This window comes from Salvelinus alpinus, chromosome 5, assembly GCF_045679555.1.
Source record: "Salvelinus alpinus chromosome 5, SLU_Salpinus.1, whole genome shotgun sequence".
NCBI lineage: Eukaryota > Metazoa > Chordata > Actinopteri > Salmoniformes > Salmonidae > Salvelinus > Salvelinus alpinus.
This window is the reverse complement of record NC_092090.1, coordinates 80357941-80383151: the sequence shown is the minus strand read 5'-3', so window position 1 is coordinate 80383151 and position 25211 is coordinate 80357941. Positions and strand designations below refer to the sequence as shown.

Genomic DNA, 25211 nt, shown 5'->3' with positions numbered 1-25211 from the left:
AAAACAACTCTGGAAAATATGATTATATGGTCTATCTATATTATGTACGTAATAATGTAGACTAATCTTTTGCTATTTTGAAAGATTAAAAACAGAAATGTTGTATTACGGTAAGTAGGCTACAAACCGCCTGAAATAATGATATTTGTCTCCATCTACTGGTACAAAAGACAAATCCAGACGGACAAGAACCCGCATGCAACTCTGCGTGTGCACTTGGCAGAATCTTGCGCAGCATGTTCCACAGGCTGAACCCACTGCAGGCTGACCCTCTTGAACAAGCCGAAATACTTCCTGTTAGCAACCAGCTTGAGGACGCTTGTGTCTGGTTTCCAAGACGGATTGCCGTGTGACTGTACACGTTGTCTTAGCGGTTTAAAACGAGTTTTTCTCAAAAGAAACAAGGGGACAAGCCAGCTGGCCACTTTGTGCATACGAACGGGCTTGTCAGCTTGTAGCTAGCTATGCTTCAAGCTATCCACCTCGGAAAGTAACGGTAGCTAGGCTAGTAAATAGCTAGCAAGCTAATGCTAAGGTTGATTCTGACTTTTTGCTAGCTAATCGTCTTCACTAGCTTGCAGCTAAAGTTCTTTACCTCGCAATAACATTAGCTGACCAGTTGATTTCAAGATGAGCGAGCAACTTAAATCTATTGTTGAGCATCTGAATAAAGACCCCTTCAAGAAAAACTTTAACCTGATCACCTTTGACTCACTGGAGCCAATGCAACTTCTGCAAATTCTCAACGATGTTCTGGCCGAAATAGACCCTAAGGTGAGACAAATGATGTTTTGCAATGTACACAACAACCCCATACTTGATCACGAGTTGTCCAGTGGTGTATATAGTTGTCCCAGTTGATAATACCATTTTAGGCATAATATCTTGATGATGACACCTGCCCCATTTGGAGCCCCACTACTATTGTGTTTACCAGTCACACAAAGTGTGTGTAAAATGTGTGAATTACTTGTAAATCATATTTTATTTATTTCAGCAAACTATTGATATCCGTGAAGAAATGCCTGACCAGACAGCAAAGAGAATGTTCACTCTGCTGGGGATGTTGAAATACAAACCACCTGGGAATACGTCTGAGCCGTAAGTATTCTTCTGATCAAATCAAATCAAACTTTATTTGTCTACAACAAGTGTAGACTTTACCGTGAAATGCTTACTTACAAGCCCTTAACCAACAGTGCAGTTCAAGAAGAAGAAAATATTTACCAAGTAGGCTAAAATAAAAAGTAACACAATAACAATAACGAGGCTATGTACAGGGGGCACCAGTACCGAGTCAGTGTGCAGGGGTACAGGCTAGTTGAGGTAATCTGTACATGTAGGTGGGGGTGGAGGGACTATGCATAGGTAACAAACAAACAGCAAGTAGCAGCAGTGTACAAGGGGGGGGGGTTTATGAATTGTTCAGCAGTCTAATGGATTGGGGGTAGAAGCTGTTGAGGAGCCTTTTGGTCCTAGACTTGGCACTCCGGTACCGCTTGCTGTGTGGTAGCAGAGAAGTCTATAACTTGGGTGACTGGAGTCTGACAATTTTATGGGCTTTCCTCTGACACCGCCTATTATATAGGTCCTGGATGGCAAGAAGCTTGGCACCAGTGATGTACTGGGCCGTTCGCACTACCCTCTGTCGCACCTTACGGTCAGATGCAGAGCAGTTGCCATACCAGGAGGTGATGCAACCGGTCAGGATGCTCTCGATGGTGCAGCTGTAGAACCTTTTGAGGATCTGGGGACCCATGCCAAATCTTGAAACTTGAAACTCTCGACCCGCTCCACTACAGCCCCGTCGATGTTATTGGGGGCCTGTTCGGCCCGCCTTGTCCTGTAGTGCACGATCAGCCCCTTTGCCTTGCTCGTATTGAGGGAGAGGTTGTTGTCCTTGCATCACACTGCCAGTTCTCTAACCTCCTCCCTATAGGCCGTCTCATTGTTGTCGGTGATCAGGCCTACCACTATTGTGTTGTCAGCAAACTTAATGATAGTGTTGAAGTCGCGTTTGGCCACGCAATCATGGGTGAACAGGGAATACAGGAGGGGACTAAGCACACACCCCTGAGGGGCCCCAGTGTTAAGGATCAGCGTGGCAGATGTGTTGTTGCCTACTCTTACCACCTGGGGTCGGCCACTCAGGCAGATTTCAGCATTAGAACACAGAGTGTTTACTGTCCTATCTTTTTTAATACAGGAGCAGTTTCAGACAGGGCCTGGTGACTGGCAGTAAGCCTGTGATACACCCTATCCTTCACTGGCTGCTGCAGAGGATCACAGAGCTGAAGAAGAGAGCTTACTTGGCTCGCTTCCTGGTTAAGCTGGAGGTGCCTGCTGAGTTCCTGCAGGATGATGTCATCACTGACACCTATCACCAGGTTTGTTTAACATTGGGCAAATTCGTTGGCCCGCCATGCAAAACAATTTGCCCACTGACTTCAAGGTGCAAGCATAATGCTGCATTCATAACCAAGTGGGAAGGTGATGCATTCACGTGTTTTGAACTCATTCAGAAACACGTATTGGCTCATGGCCAACAAGCTGCATCAACCATAAACTAAAAGTACTGCTATAATGCTTGCAAACAAATTATGGTGTTTAAAAAAAACATATGAATTAATTGCTTTTTATAAATAATGTTTTGCCGTTTCATTTAACTGTCGAAAATGCTGTTCTACCTTAGTAGGTGATGTCAGAGGTCAGCATGTGTGAGAAGTCAGAGCTCAGGGGTGATAGATGAGTTTCCCACTAGTAATTATCAGTTGGAGGGATGTTCAAGTAGATTTTTCCTAGTCATACGTGGTAAATGCCACCTTCCCACTAGATTATTAATGCAGCATAACATTTAACATGGGATCATGGCTCCTCTTCTTGCTAGACTAAAGAGATCACACAATGATGCCATGATTAAAACCATTATTTTCTTATTTAAAGGTCACTGTGGTTCTGACAGATGCTATGTGATGCATAACTGAGAAATATGATTCATAGTTTCATAGTGTTTGATCTGTTGTTTTTGTAGTATGAAGAATTAGTGGAAGGATTCAAGACCTACCACAAGGAGTGTGAGCAACTGAAAAGCTCTGGCTTTTCCACTGCAGAGATCAGAAAGGTAAAAACGGGAACAACATTTTATGTTTTCCACTCATCACTTAGTATCATATGGAATTCTCTTAAGTTAAGCCACAGATGGGGATATGTGCACAGACACAGTGCTAAAACACAATATTTTCCCTAACCTCAGGACATTGGTGCTATGGAGGAGGAGAAGGACCAGCTGATCAAGCGAGTGGAGAGGCTGAAGAAGAGGGTAAGGCAGGCAGGCATTCTGTTTGAGGAAGCCCACCCTGTCATAATGCCTGGAACTCACAGGGATTCACAGAGTAATGAAAACATGACCTCTCATACACGCCAAGAGATTCCTCGTGGTAATGAGACTAGACAGGCATCTGACAGGCTCAATGCTTCACCCTTTTACAGGGCAGATGAGTAATGGAGCGATCATTTAGTGGGTCATACTTTTAAGCCATGCCAGAAGGGGGAACTGAGTCAGTTGCAGTGGCTCCTGGCAGTCGTGTGAGGTGAAACTCAGATGCCGGCACGCTATCACAGTTTATTATGTGTCCAACAGGTGGAGTCAGTTTCCAACCACCAGCGGATGCTGGAACTGGCCAGACAACTACGGGTGGAAAAGGAGAGAGAAGAGTCTCTGGCTCAGCAGAAGCAAGAGCAGAAGAACCAAGTAATGAATTGACTTTTCTTAGTCTAGTTTACATCCTGTTTTGTCTACCTTTCCAATTTACAGGCTTTGTTATCCATATGATCAACTTTACTGCATACAGAGTACAAATAAGTGATACAGACTTTAGGGGAAAGGTCTACATGTTATGACAGATTGTTGTCAATTAGATATTCCAAATTCACCTACAAGTAGATTTATAAGCATGATGTTGGTTAAAACTTGATGTTTTTTTTTTTATAGATGCTGATAAGTATGTGTTGTCATTCGGATATGTTCAGCTTTTTCAGGCAGAACAGAGACTGCAGAGATCTCAGCAGCAGCTGAAGGACCTGCGACAGGCAGCAGCAGATGCCAAGCCAGAGAGTGAGTAGGCATGTTCTGCATCACCCTCAACGCCACAGCTGGTTGAAAGGTCAGGGACACATCAGGTCAGGCTGAATCTCTGTTAATTGATTCACATGTAATAAGGCCCTGTAATCATGCTGATCTTTGATGTGCTCCATTAGAGCTCACCATATGTGGACTTGCCTCTTTTTTGTTGTTGTTGTCCTGATCTACTAGTAGCCTTTTTACAATCACACAGGAGATTTACACATTTACAGTTTAAAAAATGACGAAAGCAAAGAAAGACAGACATGAGACCTTGGTGTGTGGCACACCAACAAAGAATTTGACAATCCAATGACTCAAAATTTCACATATCAAAACATTTCTTAATGTGACTATTTTGTAATGGTTTTCGGTTTCATATAGGCCTACTGTGCATCAGAGCTCAACAGCAGCATTTAAGAGCACAGTCTATGTTGAGGTTACATGCCCTTGAGATTAGAGGTCGACCGATTATGATTTTTCAATACCAATACCGATTATTGGAGGACCAAAAAAAAGCCGATACCGATTAATCGGCGGATTAAAAAAAATATATGTATTTGTAATAATGACAATTACAACAATACTGAATGAACACTTATTTTAACTTAATATAATACATCAATAAAATCAATTTAGCCTCAAATAAATAATGAAACATGTTCAATTTGGTTTAAATAATGTAAAAACAAAGTGTTGGAAAAGAAAGTAAAGGTGCAATATGTGCCATGTAAGAAAGCTAACGTTTAAGTTCCTTGCTCAGAACATGAGAACATATGAAAGCTGGTGGTTCCTTTTAACATGAGTCTTCAATATTCCCAGGTAAGAAGTTTTAGGTTGTAGTTGTTATAAGAATTATAGGACTATTTCTCTCTATACGATTTGTATTTCATATACCTTTGACTATTGGATGTTCTTATAGGCACTTTAGTATTGCCAGTGTAACAGTGTAGCCCTACCTGGGCACAAACCAGGAACACATCGACAACAGCCACCCTCGAAGCAGCGTTACCCATGCAGAGCAAGGGGAACAACCACTCCAAGTCTCAGAGCGAGTGACGTTTGAAACGCTATTAGCGCGCACCCCGTTAACTAGCTAGCCATTTCACATCGGTTACACCAGCCTAATCTCGGGAGTTGATAGGCTTGAAGTCATAAACAGCTCAATGCTTGAAGCACAGCGAAAAGCTGCTGGCAAAACGCACGAAGGTGCTGTTTGAATGAATGCTTACGAGCCTGCTGGTGCCTACCACCGCTCAGTCAGATTGCTCTATCAAATCATAGACTTAATTATAACATTATAACACACAGAAATACGAGCCTTAGGTCATTAATATGGTCGAATCCGGAAACTATCATCTCGAAAACAAGACGTTTATTCTTTCAGTGAAATACGGAACCGTTCCGTATTTTATCTAACGGGTGGCATCCCTAAGTCTAAATATTCCTGTTACATTGCACAACCTTCAATGTTATGTCATAATTACGTAAAATTCAGGCAAATTAGGTGGCCCAAACTGTTGCATATACACTGACTCTGCGTGCAATGAACGCAGGAGAAGTGACACAATTTCACCTGGTTAATATTGCCTGTTAAACTGGATTTCTTTTAGCTAAATATGCAGGTTTAAAAAATATATACTTTTGTGTATTGATTTTAAGAAATGCATTGATGTTTATGGTTAGGTACAGTCGTGCAATGATTGTGCTTTTTTCGCAAATGCGCTTTTGTTAAATCATCCCCCATTTGGCGAAGTTCGCTGTCTTTGTTAGGAAGAAATAGTTTTCACAGTTCGCAACGAGTCATGTTAGCAGGCAATAATAACTAAATATGCAGGTTTAAAAATATATACTTGTGTATTGATTTTAAGAAAGGCATTGATGTTTATGGTTAGGTACACATTGGAGCAACGACAGTCCTTTTTCGCGAATACGCACCGCATCGATTATATGCAACGCAGGACACGCTAGATAAACTAGTAATATCATCAACCATGTGTAGTTAACTAGTGATTATGATTGATTGATTGTTTTTTATAAGATAAGTTTAATGCTAGCAACTTACCTTCTTACTGCATTCGCAGTAACAGGCAGTCTCCTCGTGGAGTGCAATGTAATCAGGTGGTTAGAGCGTTGGACTAGTTAACTGTAAGGTTGCAAGATTGAATCCCCGAGCTGACAAGGTAAAAATGTGTCATTCTGCCACTGAACAAGGCAGTTAACCAACCTTTCCTAGGCCGTCATTGAAAATAAGAATGTGTTCTTAACTTACTTGCCTAGTTAAATAAAGGATAAATAAAGGTGTTAAAAAAAACGGTGTCCAAAAATACCGATTTCCGATTGTTATGAAAACTTGAAATCGGCCCTAATTAATCGGCCATTCCGATTAATCGGTCGACCTCTACTTGAGATAGTTAATTTAGACAGTGTTATGCATACACTCTTGATCTTGTCTAATTTAAATGGTTATGATGAACGGGTGTCTCAAGTTTAAGATGTGCATATCACCCTCCTTTACTTCAATGAGCAGGTGTGCCTCATTGTGTTTCAAAGAATGAGGTATCCTGATCAAAGGTGTAAGAACGAGCTTTGTCTTTGTCACTATCTCAGGCTTAATGAAGAGGCTTGAAGAGGAGATCAAGTTCAACTCCTACATGGTGTCTGACAAACTGCCCAAGGAGCTGGAGAGTAAGAGACGGATGGTGCAGTACCTGCAGAAGGTGGTGTCTGAGCCAGCCATGGGCCAAGCTGAGCTTGGGGAACTAGAGGACAAGGTGAGATATCTCTACCTATCTGGGCAATTAAGCTATAGAGCTTTGCAAGTTTGGTAAATTTGGTTCACACATATTACAACAAGAATGACTGACAATAGCCAAAAAGTTTGTTTCTGACAAATTGAAAGTTTAAGTCTGACTGTTCCCCACTTTGCCCAGATTCGAGAAAACAACATTGAAATAAACTTGCTGATTGAGAAAAGAATGATGCGAAACGACCCCATGGATGATAAACTGTCTCTTTTCAGGCAACAGGTGATTTTTATTTTTTTTATTTTATTCTTATTTTCTATTATCACATTCTTCAGAGATACAGTAGCCTTATTATTATATGACATAACACCAGCAATTACCTAGGATGAATGTTGTGTAAATTTCAGAATGCCATTTTCTGTCATTGATACTAAACTCAGCAAAAAAGAAACGTCCCTTTTTCAGGACCCTGTCTTTCAAAGATAATTCATAAAAATCTAAATAACTTTACAGATCTTCATTGTAAAAGGTTTAAACACCGTCTCCCATGCTTGTTCAATGAACCATAAACAATTAATGAACATGCATGCACCTGTACAACGGTCGTTAAGACACTAACAGCTTACAGACGGTAGGCAATTAAGGTCACAGTTATGAAAACTTAGGACACTAAGAGGCCTTTCTACCGACTCTGAAAAACACCAAAAGAAAGATACCCAGGGTCCCTGCTCATCTGCGTGAACGTGCCTTAGGCATGCTGCAAGGAGGCATGAGGACTGCAGATGTGGCCAGGGCAAAAAATTGCAATGTCCGTACTGTGAGACGTCTAAGACAGCGACAGGGAGACAGGATGGACAGCTGATCGTCCTCGCAGTGGGAGACCACGTGTAACACCTGCACAGGATTGGTACATCCGAACATCACACCTGTGGGACAGGTACAGGATGGCAACAACAACTGCCCAAGTTACACCAGGAATGCACAATCCTTCCATCAGTGCTTAGACTAATAGGCTGAGAGAGGCTGGACTGGGGGCTTGTAGGCCTGTTGTAGGGCAGGTCCTCACCAGACATCACCGGCAACAACGTTGCCTATGGGAACAAACCCACCGTCGCTGGACCAGACAGTACTGGCAAAAAGTGCTCTTCACTGACGAGTCGCGGTTTTGTCTCACCAGAGGTGATGGTCGGATTCGCGTTTATCGTCGAAGGAATGAGTGTTACACCATGGCCTGTACTCTGGAGCGGGATCGATTTGGAGGTGGAGGATCCGTCATGGTCTGGGGCGGTGTGTCACAGCACCATCGTACTGAGCTTGTTGTCATTGCAGGCAATCTCAATGCTGAGCGTTACAGGGAAGACATCCTCCTCCCTCATCCTGAGATGACCCTCCAGCATGACAATGCCACCAGCCATACTGCTCGTTCTGTGCATGATTTCCTGCAAGACAGGAATGTCAGTGTTCTGCCATGGCCAGCGAAGAGCCCAGATCTCAATCCCATTGAGCACGTCTGGGACCTGTTGGATCGGAGGATGAGGGCTAGGGCCATTCCCCCAAAAATGTCCGGGAAGTTGCAGGTGCCTTGGTGGAAGAGTGGGGTAACATCTCACAGCAAGAACTGGCAAATCTGGTGCAGCCCATGAGGAGGAGATGCACTGCAGTACTTAATGCAGCTGGTACTGACTGTTACACCAGTTCCTGACAGTTACTTTTGATTTTGACCTCCCCCTTTGTTCAGGGAAACATTATTCCATTTCTGTTAGTCACATGTCTGTGGAACTTGTTCAGTTTATGTCTCAGTTGTTGAATTTTGTTATGTTCATACAAATATTTACACATGTTAAGTTTGCTGAAAATAAACGCAGTTGACAGTGAGAGGACGTTTCTTTTTCTGCTGAGTTTAAATCAGACATGTCTTTGTCAGCTATATGAATTTGTATGAGCTGGCTGTTTGTGTATGGTTAAGAGTTTGCTGGCTCTTTGAACTTTTGTGGATGATTGATGTTGTCTGATGAAGTGAGGCAACTTTATTAAAATATTTATTCATGTTACCATATTGATATTTTAATACTTTGTTTTGTTGTTGTCTCTTTTGCTATAGTGAGGCAGATCTAGGATGAACTGCTCTGGTTTGGTCACTGTTGTGATAGCCTTATCTCCTAAACTATTCTATACCTGTGAAATGTGTGCAGGTTCTGCTTGGTTATTTTGTGTGAATTAGAATAAATGGATATATATACAGTACCAGTCAAAAGTTTGGACACCTATTCATTCCAGGGTTTTTCTTAATTTTTTACTATTTTCTACATTGTAGAATAATAGTGAAGACATCAAAACTATGAAATAACACATGGAATTCATGTAGTAACCCAAAAATTGTTAAACAAATCAAAATAGATTTGAGATTCTACGAAGTAGGGCCTCCCGAGTGGTGCAGTGGTTTAAGGCACTGCATCGCAGTGCTAGCTGTACCACTAGAGATCCGGGTTTGAGTCCAGGCTCTGTCGCAATTGGCCGCAACCGGGAGACCCATGGGGCGGCGCACAATTGGCCCAGCGTCGTCCGGGTTAGAGGAGGGTTTGGCCGGCAGGGATGTTCTTGTCCCATTGCGCTCTAGCGACTCCTGTGGCGGGCCAGGTGCAATGCACGCTGTTTCCTCCGACACATTGGTGCGGCTGGTTTCCGGGTTATGCGGACATTGTGTCAAGAAGCAGTGCGGCTCGGCAGGGTTGTGTTTCGGAGGACGAACGGCTCTCGACCTTCGACTCTCCCGAGTCCGTACAGGAGTTGCAGCGATGGGACAAGACTGTAACTACCAATTTGATACCACGAAATTGGGGAGAAAAAAGGGGTTAATTCTTTTTTTTATAAGAGATTGCACACTCTTGGCATTCTCTCAACCAGCTTCTTGAGGTAGTCACCTGGAATGCATTTCAATTAACAGGTGTGCCTTGTTAAAAGTTAATTGCATTTGAGCCAATAAGTTGTGTTGTGACAAGGTCGGGGTGGTATACAGAAGTTAGCCCTATTTGGTAAAATACCAAGGCCATATTATGGCAAAAACAGCTCAAATAAGCAAAGAGAAATGACACTTCATCATTACTTTAACACAAGGTCAGTCAATGCGAAACATTTCTAAATGTCATCAAGGTAAAGGGAAGAATCTAAAATATATTATAACACTTTTTTTGGTTACTACATGATTCCATATGTGTTATTTCATAGTTTTGATGTCTTCTATTATTCTACAATGTAGAAAATAGTAAAAATAAAGAAAAACCCATGAATGAATAGGTGTGTCCAAACTTGACATATTCAGAGTATTCAGACCCCATTACTTTTCCCACATTTTGTTACGTTACAGCCTTATTCTAAAATTGATTACATTTATTTTTTTTCTCATCAATCTACACAGATTACCCCATAATGACAAAGCAAAAACAGGTTTAGAAATGTTGGCTAATTTATAAAAATAAAAAAACTGAAATGTTACATTTACATAAGAATTCAGACCCTTTACTCAGTACTTTGTTGAAGCACCTTTGGCAGCGATTACTGTACAGCATCGAGTCTTCTTGGGTATGACGCTACAAGCTTGGCGCTGTATTTGGGGAGTTTCTCTCATTTCTCTGCAGATCCTCTCAAACTCTGTCAGGTTAGATGGGGAGTGTTGCTGCACAGCTATTTTCAGGTCTTTCCAGAGATGTTAGATTGGGTTCAATTCCGGGCTCTGGCTGCACCACTCAAGGACATTGAGACTTGTCCTGAAGCCACTCCTGCGTTGTCTTGGCTGTGTGCTTAGAGTCATTGTCCTGTTGGAAGGTGAACCTTTGCCCCAGTCTTAGGACCTGAGCACTCTGGAGCAGGTTTTCATCAAGGATCTCTCTGTACATTGTTCTGTTCATCTTTGCCTCGATCCTGACTAGTCTCCCTGCCACTGAAAAACATCCCCACTGCATGATGCTGCCACCAACATGCTTCACCGTAGGGATGGAGCCAGGTTTCCTCCAGAGGTGACACTTGGTATTCAGGCCAAAGAGTTCAATCTTGGTTTCATCAGACCAGAGAATCTTGTTTCTCATGGTCTGATAGTCTTTAGGTGCCTTGTGGCAAACTCCAAGCAGGCTGTCATGTGCCTTTTACTGACGAGTGGCTTTCGTCTGGCCACTCTACCATAAAGGCCTGATTGGTGGAGTCTTGCAGAGATGGTTGTCCTTCTTGAAGGTCCTCCCATCTCCACAGAGGAACTCCGGAGCTCTGTCAGAGTGACCATCGGGTTCTTGGTCACCTCCCTGACCAAGGCCTTTCTCCACCGTTTACTCAGTTTAGCCAGGCGGCCATCTCTAGGAAGAGTCTTGGTGGTTCCAAACTTCTTCCATTTAAGAAATATGGAGGCCACTGTGTTCTTGGGGACCTTCAATGCTGCAGAAATGTTTTGGTACCCTTTTCCAGATCTGTGCCTCGACACAATCCTGTCTCGGAGCTCTACGGACAATTCCTCATGGCTTGGTTTTTGCTCTGGCATGTACTGTCAACTGTGGGACCTTATATAGACAGGTGTGTGCCTTTCCAAATCATGTCCAATCAATTGAATTTACCACAGGTGGACTCCAATCAAGTTGTAGAAGCATCTCAAAGATGATCAATGGAAACAGGGTGGACCTGAGCTCAATTTCGAAACTCATAGCAAAGGGTCTGAATACTAATGTAAATAAGGTATTTCTGTTGTTTACTTTACTTTACTTTACTTTGCGAAAATGTCTAAAACCCTGTTTTCGCCTTGTCATTTTGGGGTATTGTGTGTAGATTGCAGAGTTAAACATTTTTTTAAATCCATTTTAGAATAAGGCTGTAACGTAAACAAAATGTTGAAAAAGTCAAGGGTTCTGAATACTTTCCGAAGGCACCGTATATATGCTGGCTGTATCTGTATGGACTGTATCTGTAATAATATGACTGGTGTGGCTCTTCAGGCATCGATTATAATTCGTAAGAAGGAGGCGAAGGCGGAGGAGCTGCAGGAGGCCCGGGAGGAGCTAGCTGCACTAGACAGAGAGCTGAACCAGAAGAACAGCCAGGCACGAGACCAGGACGGAGACGAGGTCATCCGGGGAGATGAGGTAACATTACAGTAACTAACCGCCTCTCACAGCTCAATACTCTTGTCTGAACATCATCATCCACACCAATAGTAATCACCTTCCTCACCAGTCAATATCTAGGGTCAGATACTTTTTTGAGGTGATTGAAATATTGTCATTTTGCAGCAAAAAAACTGCTACCATTATATACAATCTGCTCAGTATTCACTTGCAACGTTGTACAGTTGTACCGTTGTACAAACTTTCTCAGAAGATAGTAAAATGCATCAGAGATCATATATTTTCCATCTTTAGGGGTAGATTGATTAAACATTCTACTGTTTGCTTACATCTACTACGATACATAAACTTTGTTGATAAGGGTGACGTGCGGTAGTTGTGGATCCCAGTGAACATGAGACCCTATTTCTGCTCTTATGTAAACATAGTGGAGCTCACAGGCTAATGCTACTTATCCCTGTTCCCCTCACTCTCCCACTTTCCCATGCAAGGTTAAAAATAGACCACAACAGGGACTACCCGGAACAAGGACAGTATTTAACAAACTGTCTGAAATGTATTTTATTTTTACATCTCTATTGTGTAAATATTCTTAATTAATTCAGCAAAACAAACTATTTCAGTGTAAATCCTTCAACTAACTTTGACATCTATGGAGGATATTTTACCGCAAAGAAAACAAACTGACATGAGGTTTTGTTTATATTTTTTACTTTTATCGCTTTTTCGTGATATCCAATTGGTAGTTAGTCTTGTCCCATCGCTCCAACTCCCCTACGGACTCAGGAGAGGCAAAGGTTGAGAGCCATGCGTGCTTTGACGCCATGTTTGGTTAGATCACTTAGTATTAACCATTGGCAGAGAAAGGTCTCTCAAATTTGAGTGCCTTTTTGCTTCTGCAACATAGTGCCAGGAGCCATCACTCCTGTGTGTCAACACACCCTGTGCCTGGCTCTGTAAGATCAAGGTTAAAAAGAACGACCACTCTTCACATCTCAGACTAAGCCTGTTCCTGTTTGCAGCGCGACCTTCGGCCATTAACAGGTCTATATAGTTGGTGGTAGCTGATGCATAGGGCATGTGCTGTACCCATATGTTGTCTGAGTGGTTTATGGGCAGGTGTTCCACACTCAGTGAAAACATTGCGCTGACAGCTGGACAGGCTGGCGAAGCACAGGAGCTGCATGTCTGAAATAGCATCCACTTTCTCCCTGCTCTCCTCCGTGCCCTGTTCAAAGTGTGTGGTTTCATCTGCTCCTCTGGATAATGAGTGAGTGTGTTTGATGTGAAAGGAAACTCTAAACCTGACTTTTTCTCAGTATGGTAACAGTAGGTGAGAACAGAAGGGAGGGGGAGTCAGGGGATTTATGGTAAATGGAAAGGGTCTAGTCACACTGGGCTTATCAGTCTCTCCTGGGGTCCATGGGTCATGGTGGAAATGAGCACCTTATCAGAGGTATTTTCCATTATGCTGCTAACATGTCATCACATGTCACCCAGCAACTGCTCATCCTCAGTTAGCTTGCTTTTACACCCACTACAAACTAGTCCACCATGTTGCTAGTGTTCCATCATTACATACACTGAGTGTACAAAACATTAAGAACACCTTCCTAATATTGAGTTTTTGGTCTCAGAACAGCCTCAATTCGTCAGGGAATGTACTCTACAAGGTGTCAAAGCGTTCCATAGGGATGCTGGCCCATGTTGACTCCAGTGCTTCCCACAGTTGTGTCAAGTTGGCTGGATATCCTTTGAGTGGTGGACCATCCTTGATATACAAAGGAAACTGTTGAGCATGAAAAACCCTGCAGCATTGCAGTTCTTGACACAGACCTACTACCATACCCCATTCAAAGGCACGTAAACCCTTTGTCTTTCCCATTTACCCTTTGAATGGCACACATACACAAACCATATCGCAAGGCTTAAAAATCCTTCTTTAACCTGTCTCCTCCCCTTCATCGACAATGATTTGAAGTGGATTTAACAAGTGACATCAATAGGGGATCATAGCTTCCACCTGGATTCACTAGGTCAGTCTGTCATGGAAATAATCATGCTTTCTGTTCACTTACACCCCAAATTCCCCCAACGTAAATAACAGATGTTTTTGCTCAGTCTGGAAAAGCTATTCACCTTGCAAAAATGGATTTCACATATAGTAGGTTACTGCTATTTATAAATATGCTCAGTGCATATACTGTATGGGCACAATGTTTCATTATCTATTATAAACTGGGTGGTTCGAACACTGAATGCTGATTTTGGCTGAAAGCCGTGTTATATCTGACCGTATACCATGGGTATGGCAAAAAATATATATATTTACTGTTCTAATTACGTGGGTAACTAGTTTATAATAACAATAAGGCACCTCTGGGGTTTGTGGAATATGGCCAATATACCACGGCTAAAGGCTGTATCCAGGCACTCTGCGTTGCTTAGTGCGTAAGAACAACCCTTAGCCGTGGTATATTGGCCATATACCACACCCCCTTGGGCCTTACTGCTTAACTATCCCAATGTGCTGCATTTTCCAGAACTATCCTCCTGTCCTGAGTATGTGTGTGTCTGACACAGGGTCATGATAAATAGTTCAAACCCTTCAAAGTTGTGTTGGATAATTTAGCAGCTGTTTCGGGGACATATTGGATGTGACGAGGGAATGCTACGCAGCCTTATTCTGGCTGCTAATTCCCTCTCAACCTTGTCTGCCCTTGATGTCCCAAAATAAAACAAACCATACATTCTTGCGCACAAGACATGCATGCCCCAAGTGACTTACAGGACATTTTCTGGGATTCTCCAGAAGGAATACATTTTGACATGCACAGGAGTCTGAGGCACCTCGACCCCCCAGTACTGCCTCACCCTCAGCATTTGTCTTCTCCAAGAACAGTTTACATTGTTCCATCACTGCTGGATACTAAGCCACATTACAGTAACTCTCTCTTTTTCACACTCCCCAACTCACTCTCTCAGACATGGGTCATGTCTGTCTCAGTAGAAACTGAAGGGGATGACCTTGCTTCAAGATGTGGTTTCCCTTGTGTATTTACTTTTTCTTCACTGACGTTTGATCTGTGTGGGAAGAAAGTAAAAAAAAAAAAATTAAAAAAAAAAAAAGTTTTTATGTTGTCATTTCTGTCTCGTTCCATTTCTCTTAGCATATCTTTCATGACAATAGTCTCTCTCGATTCTTCTCAGTTTAAACGTTTTGTCGGGAAACTGCGCAGCAAGGGGACGGTGTTCAAGAAGAAGCGGCAGGAGATTACCGAGCTGAGAGCTGAGTATGGGGTCTTGCAGCGGACAGAGGAAATTCTAAAACAGAGGCACGAGGTCGGCCAACAGCAACTGGTAACTATGCACCACAGCAATCCCCTTCGCAGCAATCCACCCTACCACCCTACCTGCTCCCCTCCATACCTCATAGAAGCCCCTGTATGTGTATAGTGGGACACTTACCTTTCCATCCTGCCCTTGTTCATGCAATGTACATTAACAGTAAAGTGACATACCTTCCTGGAAATGACTTGACACCTCCGTTCCCTCCCAGCTCCTGACTTGCTGATAGCCTGGCTGACACAGTAAGGGCTGGGCTGCTGCTATTTGCGATGGCTGAATCTGCTCTTGTCTCTGTCTGACGCTGGTATTTTTTTTAAATCAGTGGATGTTAGTGTCTGAGCCCTCTCCTCTCACCACCTGCATTCCTGTTCCCATCACTCACCCACCTAGTCACCCCAGTCCAGTCCCCAGTCCAGTCCCCAGTCCAACCCCTTCAACCTACAACTATGAACCATTTGCTGCAACAATGTTGGTTATAGCCTACTGTATAACCCAAAACTTACTAGAAGCCCAGCTTGCAACTGTGAACTATTCATATCAGAACCAAATATTATAATGTCATTTAATGAGGTCATTTACATTCAGTCTTTATCTGTGAACAGATCTGCAGGAGGGATGGGTGCTACATGGGAAGGAAATTGTGTTTATTTTCATAGATCACAGATTTCTCACTCATATAATAGACCACACACACGTCCTGCTATCTCAACCGCATGTAATCTTCTCTTCTTGGAGAACAAAGTGGCCTCTACTCCCAGGTGTTGAGCTGACCCCTGCCTGTTTGTATGGACACAACCCTTCACAGTGCTTCGAGCACAGGCGCCAGGGGTCATTTCAGGACTAAGCTCCATGCTGCTATATATCCTCCCAGAAAGAGAGGGAGTAACTCAGTCACTGTTTCAAGTTTCAAGTTTTATTAGTCTTATGTACAGGATGTACATGGTAAACACCGTCCAACGAAATACTTACTTGCAGGTTCCTTCTCGACAATACAACAACAATAAGAAATAATAAAAGATACGAGTACAAACATAAAGTAAATGGCAGTAGAATAGAATAGTACATTTTAGCGTAAGCATAATATAGGAAGGCACAATTTATAGTCCAATATTTACACATGTATCAGGGAAGGGGGGATTGGGGCCAAGTGTTTAAATTGTGCAGTTGTGATGTGTGTGTAGCATGAATATATGTCTGGGTGTGGAAAGTCAGTGCAGGTGGTCAGTCTAGTTCAAGTGTTCAGCAGTCTGATGGCTTGTAGATAAAGTGTCTCTGAGCCTGTTGGTATCAGACCTCATGTTCCGACACCGTCTGCCCGACGGTAAGGGAGAGAACAGCCCGTGGCGGGGGTGGGGGGTCCTTGATAATGCTGCGGAACTTCCTCAACCACCGTTTCTGAGTCATAGCTATAGGCTTACATTTGTTGACATGGTGCAAACGAATCATTAACAATTAAGTCAGGTGAGCCACTGTATACATTACATGGAGGTTTACTCATTGCAAACTATTAACTTGAATTCACTGATTTCATCTTACTGCCTTGCAGCTCATGTGGGTGTAGACTACATTGCTCAAGTGCCAGGTGTTTCTAGTGAACTCTTGCCTGCTCCAGTCCCTAAACTGACATTTGCCTCAGGATTCTAACACTGGACACAATCGCATCATTTTATGCTGCTGCATTACAAGGCTGTCATATTTTGTGTAGTTACTGATGTATCACCCCATATGCCCTCTCATGCTCTTATTGTGGTCCATTTAGCAATCCATGGAGGCACAGAAGGGGATCTCTGGGTACAGTGACACTCAGGAGGAACTGGAGAGAGTGTCAGCCATCAAGAGTGAACTGGACGAGATGAAGGGGCGCTCGCTGGACGACATGTCAGAAATGGTGACTATATCAGGGGATCGGAGCCACTGTCTGAGTAGCATGTCACTTTACCACAGTGATAGATCTTTCCCCACTCCAGACCACCCATACTCAGTCACAGGATCATGCTGATTGCGTTCAGACGCCCCTTCTAATGGGCTACACAAACACAGCACAATTTGTTTTACCAGAAGTGGTCTAGTCCTGTTTTGTTTGTGTCATTGATTTATTTGCATTGATTTAGTGACTTGATACGTTTTGAAATACCACTTGTGCGTAATTAATCTGTCTTTTTGTGGGGAAAGGAAGAGTAATTGCTGAGTTTTAAGCCAAGTTGGATCACCAAATCACTCTGTTTTATCAATCTGTCATCCCATTGCATTGAAGTCCAAATAGAACCAGTTGCAGCCGTTTAGGCCCCAGTCCAAGATGTTTTTGAAATTATTTAAAGGGTAGTCAGGGCTTGTGGTTAAAGCTGGCAGCTTACACACTTGTGCTGCTGCCAATGATTCAAACATTCCTGGCTGTAGTCACAAAGTTGACTTTCACTCACTTCACAATCTCCTGTTTGGCCTTAGATAGGTTTGCCTCTGAATGCACACCCTGTAAGGCCCCTGCTTGTGTACAACACAGGTGACATAAACTCAGCAAAAAAAAAGAAACGTCCTCTCACTGTCAACTGCGTTTTATTTTCAGCAACTTAACATGTGTAAATATTTGTATGAACATAACAAGATTCAACAACTGGGACACAAACTGAACAAGTTCCACAGACATGTGACTAACAGAAATTTAATAATGTGTCCCTGAACAAAATCAAAAGTAACAGTCAAAATCAAAACAAAACCTGAACAAAATCAAAAGTAACAGTCAGTATCTGGTGTGGCCACCAGCTGCATGAAGTACTGCATTGCATCTCCTCCTCATGGACTGCACCATATTTGCAAGTTCTTGCTGTGAGATGTTACACCCACTATTCCACCAAGGCACCTGCAAGTTCCCGGACATTTCTGGGGGGAATGGCCCTGCCCTCACCCTCTGATCCAACAGGTTCCAGATGTGCTCAATGGGATTGAGATCTGGGCTCTTTGCTGGCCATGGCAGAACACTGACATTCCTGTCTTGCAGGAAATCACGCACAGAGCGAGCAGTATGGCTGGTGGCATTGTCATGCTGGAGGGTCATGTCAGGATGAGCCTACAGGAAGGGTACCACATGAGGGAGGAGGATGTCTTCCCTGTAACGCACAGCTTTGAGATTGCCTGCAATGACAACAAGCTCAGCGCGATGATGCTGTGACACACCGACCCAGACCATGACGGACCCTCCACCTCCAAATCGATCCCGCTCCAGAGTACAGGCCTCAGTGTAATGCTCATTCCTTCAACGATAAACGCATATCCAACCATCACCCCTGGTGAGACAAAACCGCAACTAGTCAGTGAACAGCACTTTTTGCCAGTCCTGTCTGGTCCAGCGACGGTGGGTTTGTGCCCATAGGCGATGTTGTTGCCGGTGATGTCTGGTGAGGACCTGCCTTACAACAAGCCCTCAGTCCAGCCTCTCTCAGCCTATTGCGGACAGTCTGAGCACTGATGGTTCAAGACAGGGTCCTGAAAAAGGGGTGTTTCTTTTTTTATAATGATTTATAATGATTATTATGGTCATAGTCATCTTTAACTGACATTTCTGTGGATTACTTTTCCCACCAAATCAGGATGTTGGCAGATGGGTTGAAATATGTGATGATTTTTTTCAGGTGAAGAAACTGAACTCAACAATAGTGGAGAAAAAGTCTGCCCTTGCTCCGATCATAAAGGAACTGAGGCCTTTGAGACAGCAGTGTCAGGTGAACGTCACATGCTATAAAACGTTGTCTGCAGTTTCATCTTCAAATTGTGTCATTACACAGATCTGTGTCTATAGAATAAGCTAAATGTACAGTACCAGTCAAAAGTTTGGACACACCTACTCATTCATGGGCTTTTCTTTATTTTTACTATTTTCTACATTGTAGAATAATAGTGAAGACATCAAAACTATAAAATAGCACATATGGAATCATATAGTAACCAAAAAAGTGTTAAACAAATCAAAATAGATTTTAAATTCTTCAAAGTAGCCACCCTTTGCCTTGATGACAGCTTTGCACACTCTTGGCATACTCTCAACCAGTTTCACCTGGAATGCTTTTTCAAGAGTCTTGAAGAAGTTCCCACATATGCTGAGCACAAATAAATGCTTCAGAGTTCAAGTAACAAACACATCTCAACATCAACTGTTCAGAGGAGACTGCGTGAATCAAGCCTTCATGGTTGAATTGCTGCAAAGAAACCACTACTAAAGAACACCAATAAGAAGAAGAGACTTTCTTGGGCCAAGAAACACGAGCAATGGAAAGCATTCCAGGTGAAGCTGGTTGAGAGAATGCCAAGAGTGTTTTTCCGCATTGACTGACATTCATGTGTTAAAGTAATGATGGACTGTCGTTTCTCTTTGCTTATTGAGCTGTTCTTGCCATAATATGGACTTGGTCTTTTACCAAATAGGGCTATCTTCTGTATACCACCCCTACCTTGTCACAACACAACTGATTGGCTCAAACGCATTAAGAAGGAAAGAAATTCCACAAATGTACTTTTCACATGGCATACCTATTAATTGAAATGCATTCCACTACCTCATGAAGCTGGTTGAGAGAATGCCAAGAGTGTGCAAAGCTGTCATCAAGGCAAAGGGTGGCTACTTTCAAGAATCTCAAATATAAAATATATTTTGATTTGTTAACACTTTTGGTTACTACATGATTCCATATGTGTTATTTCATAGTTTTGATGTCTTCACTATTATTCTACAGTGTAGAAAATAGTCAAAATATAGAAAAACCCTTGAATTAGTAGGTGTGTCAATTTTTGACTGGTACTGTACAACCACAGATTAAAAAGCATTACAAATCATGACATAAGGCCAAGAGATTTGACAAAAGAAGGGGGGAAAACCCTGAGGCATCAGCCAGCTGCTGTTGACTTCATGCAGGATTTTTGTGGAGTCCATTAACGATAATTGAAACATAGTCTATGTGTATAGTGTACGACAGGGAAAGCACCTCACATCTCTCAGCTAAAGCTGGGGATCATATTTTCCAGATTGTGTTCCCTGAGTTGGTTGACCATCATACTGGCTAACATTTACTAATGATGAAAAGTTACGTCAGAAATGTATGAATATACTCAGCTAGAGCTTATGCTTAAGTAAAACGGTGCAAATACATGTGCTTTGATCTGATAATGATATGAAAGGGTTTGGGGAAACTAGAACTTTTGCATACATAACATACTATAATGGTGAAAAGTGTTGTCATTGTACTCTGTCTTTTTAAATACTATAGAATATGTCCATGTATGTGTATCTCTTTGTGTTTATATATTTGTGAATGGGTATTCCTTTGGGTTCATGTATCTGTGAATGGGTATTTCTTTCATGACAGGAGCTAACTCAAGAGTATGAGGAAAAGAAGGCCCAGTATGACAGCTGTGCTGCAGGTCTGGAGAGTAACCGATCCAAACTGGAGCAGGTATAATATGAATGCTATGTGTAGACCCCTGGCCTATCTACTAACATACCCAACAGATCACCATATCACCACATATCAAATCTTCTCTATTTACATCATTGGAATGTGCTCTGCGTGAGGACCAGTTCAGTACTGCCATAGCAACAAGCATCTGATGCTTCAGGCCTGATGCTTCCGTTTCCTATTGCCACATGTTTTCATTCACCACCTCCATTGCAGGAGGTGAGAGCTCTGAGGGAGGAGATGGCTCAGGAGGAAAACCGATACCACTATATCAACTGCATGAAAGAGGTAAGTGGTTCAGATAGGAAACAATCCCCTCCCCCAACACCTGTTCTGTGACCGTCAACCAGAGCTCTCTCTCTCTGCCCATCTCTCTCTCTCTTCACAGATCATTGAGATGCAAATGCAGCGAGCAGCAGAGGAGATGAAGGCTTACGTGTCTCCTGATCCGCAAGAGAGGAGGAAGACCATCAGGTGAGTCTGCCAGCTGCTTAGGACTTCTATTACCGCAGTCACCTCCATATGCTACGATAACAACACAATGGGTGAATACTGTATGCTACTGTTGCCACCCACCTCCGCCTATACCTCCCTCAAAGGACACACTCACACAGTCTGTTAGTAGATTCACACTAATAGGTCACCCTCATTTCCAAGTGTGTCCAGAAGTATTGCTTTGCTATAGAAAAATATGTAAATCTATATATATTACTGGTTTAATAAAATATGTTATGGATGTTTGCTATGTTGTTATTCAACTACCAGGTAGTATTTTCCTTGTAAAACTCACAGTAATGTCATAATAGCAGCATTGAGCGTGCGAAAGTGAAAAAGCTCACATGAACTCTGACCCCCTGGCTGTTTCACAGGGAGCAGTACATGAAGAACATTGCAGAGCAGGAGTCCCTGGGCAAGGTGAGCAGAGAGGTGCTGTTTGTGCTTTGTCAGGGTGCAGGCACGGTGCCAATCCTGTGCTGCACTGGCATCTGAAATGGATCCCCTGCAAACACAGGCACCATACTTTGGGTTCCTTCCTTTTTCACCCTGATAAGAGGGATGCCAGAGAGGAGGAAGGGTATGGCAGAGGGGGCTCAGCTGCATTCCTGCTAAACCATTTGGCCCAGTAGACAAGCTGTAATGTAGACGTGCTGCTGCAGTAGACCAGCAGTGTAGGCTCCTCAGAGGAGGAAGGGGAGGACCAATCTCCTCAGTGAATTTCATAAAAATAGTGAAACATTAAAAGAGTAATCCTTTTTAAATAAAACTATACTAAATATATTCACATCAAAAATAATTGATTAAAACACACTGTTATTTATGAAGATCTACAGTAGCTTCAACAGCACTCTCTAGGGTAGCACCATGGTGTAGCTGAGAGGACAGCTAGCTTCCATCCTCCTCTCGGTACATTAACTTCACTACAAAACCTAGGAGGCTCATGGTTCTCACCTCCTTCTATAGACTTACACAATATGCTGTAATAAAAATAAGTCCATGCTCATACAAACATTTTTACGGCACCGACCACCACTGCACACCAGTATAGGTGCAGCTTGTATAACACAATGTCCATCCTCATCACTGGAGCAGCTGGAGGGATGCATGCGGATTTCTCTCTACCCTAGCTCTGTCCTAGTCCTCATCTACACTCATCTACATTTCCCCACCCCTGTCACATTCGTGACAAGCTACTTCTTTTTTAGGGTTATGAATAGGCTATATGCTAATTCCTAGTAAGAATTTGGTTGGTCAAGCTTCCCGTTCATTTATAAAAGGATGCCTTGCCTTGCAACTTATAATGAAAAGGTATTCAACTGAAAAAGGCCATTTAACAATGCTGATCATACACTGTATGCATGTTGGGCTGACATTAATTCTTAGTCTTTCCCTTTGGACAACAACAGAAGTTGCGTGAGCAGCAGAAGACTGTGAGGGAGAGCCATGGGCCGAACATGAAGCAGGTGAAGATGTGGCGCGACCTGGAACAGCTGATGGAGTGCAAGCGCCAGTGCTTCCTGAGGGCCCAGAGCCAAGCCTCCATTGGCCAGGTCATCCAGGAGGGCGGTGAGGATAGGCTGGTGCTGTGAGGACGAGGAGAATATTAAAGCAGGGCCAACTCTGGTACACTAAGCTCTACCACAATGACCAGGACTTCTCACTCATCTAACTACTGTACTTAGTTAGCCAGTTATAGTTAATTAATCTGTTCTGTTTGTCTTGCATTATATCTATTTTTAGGTGAGATAATTACTCTTCATGTATCAAAACTACTCTGCTTTCATCGCCTACAGTTAAAAGGATTCCATTCATCCAATCTGTGTTAATCCTGGTTTAGTTAGCGATTTGTGTTTTTTGTAAATAATCCCAAAGTAGGATTTAGTTTAACTGATTTATCTCCTGTGAGGAACACCTTTCTGGTGATGATATTGTGAGAGTTGCCTGATGAATCCAGAACCAAAGGGACACATGTACCAGGAGGTTTCAGCCAGATAAGATGTTTAACTCTCTCTGGCCCTCTGACTTTAAACAAATCCACAGCCTCCATTTTAAGAATACAGCTTAAATCTATGTGTCTAAAGATAACAGCGTACAATGTGTTGCACTTGGGACGCAGCTGCACTCAGTTATTTTGGGAAACAACAGCCACGACCTTGGGTAAAGGAGCTTGCCAGTTTTGGAATTCAACTGGGCCTCTGGTTCAGACGGGACAGTGCAGAGTGAACTAATCAAGCATAATTTTCTTGCATCTTGTACTTTGGTGAAGTCTATTTCTTTGTAACACCTCTATGTAACACCTTTATTTGTTACATAAATTATACTGAACAAAAATATACATGCAACAATTTCAAAGATTTTACTGAGTTACAATTCATATAAGGAAATCAGTCAATTTAAATAAATTCATTAGGCCCTAATCTATGGATTTCACATGACTGGGCAGGGGTACAGCCATGGGTGGGCCTTAGAGTGCATAGGCCCACCCACTTGGCAGCCAGTCCCACCCACTGGGGAGCCAGGCGCAGCCAATTAGAATTAGTTTTTCTCCACAAAAGGGCTTTATTACAGACAGAAATACTCCTCAGCACCACCACCCCCCACTCAGACAATCCCGCAGGTGAAGAAGCCGGATGTGGAGGTCCTGGGCAGGCGTGGTCACACGTGGTCTGCGGTTGTGAGGCCAGTTGGACATACTGCCAAATTCTCTGTTTTTTTTGGAGGGATCTTATGGTAGAGAAATGAACATTCAATTCTCTGGCAACAGCTCTGGTGGACATTCCTGCAGTCAGCATGCCAATTGCATGCTCCCTCAAAACTTGAGACATTTGTGGCATTGTGTTGGGTGACAAAACTGCACATTTCAGAGTGGCCTTGTATTGTCCCCAGCACAAGGTGCACCTGTGTAATGATCATGCTGTTTAATCAGCTCCTTGATATGCCACACCTGACAGGTGGATGGATTATATTGGCAAAGGAGAAATGCTCACTAATAGGGGTGCAAACAAATTTGTGCACTAAATTGAGAGAAATACACTTTTTGTGCGTATGAAAAAAATTGTGGTTTTTTTTCAGTTCATGAAACATGGGACCAACACTTTACATGTTGAGTTTATATTTGTGTTCAGTGTATATATTATATGAGTTACATAATATCCTGTTGTACTTCTCATTTAACTTTGTTCATAAAAATATATTCTTATAGAGATTCTCTGGAACTTTTGTATACTTATTAGCGAGTAGTTCTGAAAGTAGGCCACATGAGCCAAAAGTGGTTCATTAAAATTGCATACCACGTCACATATGTGCAGATATGTACACCACATTGCTCTCCCTCTCGCTCTGCTGTGCGTGCATCTTGCTAGCTGTCACTCAATTCGTGAGGAGCTAAAGCTCGTTGGCTACAACTCGAATTGCTAGGGTGTTGGACCATGTGGTGGAAAATGTAGAGAAAATGTCACATATTTCAGAAAAACAGTCACTTTCAAACTAGGGATTTCGTGGCTAATTGAGGTAAGATCGTAATTCTGCTCATAGAATATGCATTTATGAACTACACATTGACACATCCAGTCCAAAGCGGGAGGTTTAAAAAAGACTTAGTAGTCACCAAAGTTCCGGAGCATGTATTTAATACGATATTTGAAGTTTATTGATATTTGGTTGTATTTCTGTCTGACTAGTCACAGCCTTCTAAAGGGGATGGATAACAATCAATGATACATCAAACTGACCGGTCATCCTTAGAATAAATCTCCCATTCACAAATCAATCATTCTGAATACCTGTCTATAAATGCTGATGTGAGTAAGGGGACTTGTCACTTGCTGTACCCATGTCTTAGCTTTGACTATAGCGTGGGGACTTGAAGGGGGCATTCACCCATGGTAATTTCAGCCCCCCTCCCCTCTCATTCCTTCCTCTGGGTATAGCATATACAGTGGGGAGAACAAGT

General features: G+C 42.7%; 1 protein-coding gene across 2 annotated transcripts; it reads left to right on the top strand.

Annotated features, from left to right (window-relative positions):
* The first annotated feature begins 174 nt into the window (after nucleotides 1-174).
* ift81 (intraflagellar transport 81 homolog) lies at nucleotides 175-24460 on the top strand. 2 transcript variants are annotated; one of them, XM_071403594.1, is made up of 18 exons: nucleotides 212-774; nucleotides 998-1101; nucleotides 2207-2387; nucleotides 3032-3121; nucleotides 3254-3319; nucleotides 3641-3751; nucleotides 4030-4114; nucleotides 6731-6894; nucleotides 7054-7149; nucleotides 11841-11987; nucleotides 15180-15329; nucleotides 17077-17205; nucleotides 18944-19033; nucleotides 20672-20758; nucleotides 20978-21049; nucleotides 21150-21235; nucleotides 21631-21676; nucleotides 22666-24460. In XM_071403594.1, exons 1-18 carry the CDS (start codon nucleotides 631-633, stop codon nucleotides 22846-22848), a joined length of 2031 nt encoding a protein of 676 aa, XP_071259695.1. In that variant the 5' UTR covers nucleotides 212-630; the 3' UTR covers nucleotides 22849-24460. The 2 variants fall into 2 exon arrangements, with proteins under 2 accessions (XP_071259696.1, XP_071259695.1); XM_071403595.1 differs by lacking the exons at nucleotides 18944-19033; nucleotides 20672-20758; nucleotides 20978-21049; ... (1 more) ...; nucleotides 21631-21676; nucleotides 22666-24460 and adding an exon at nucleotides 18313-18931 and having other exon boundaries at nucleotides 175-774.
* The last annotated feature ends 751 nt before the right edge of the window (nucleotides 24461-25211 follow it).

What these genes read in the sequence shown, in the direction of transcription:
- ift81 (XM_071403594.1), top strand. Translation starts at nt 631, where the DNA reads ATGAGCGAGCAACTTAAATCTATTGTTGAGCATCTGAATAAAGACCCC. An exon ending in TCACTGACACCTATCACCAG is followed by an intron (nt 2,388 to 3,031) that starts GTTTGTTTAACA and finishes TTGTTTTTGTAG; the next exon opens with TATGAAGAATTAGTGGAAGG. An exon ending in TTGGGGAACTAGAGGACAAG is followed by an intron (nt 6,895 to 7,053) that starts GTGAGATATCTC and finishes CACTTTGCCCAG; the next exon opens with ATTCGAGAAAACAACATTGA.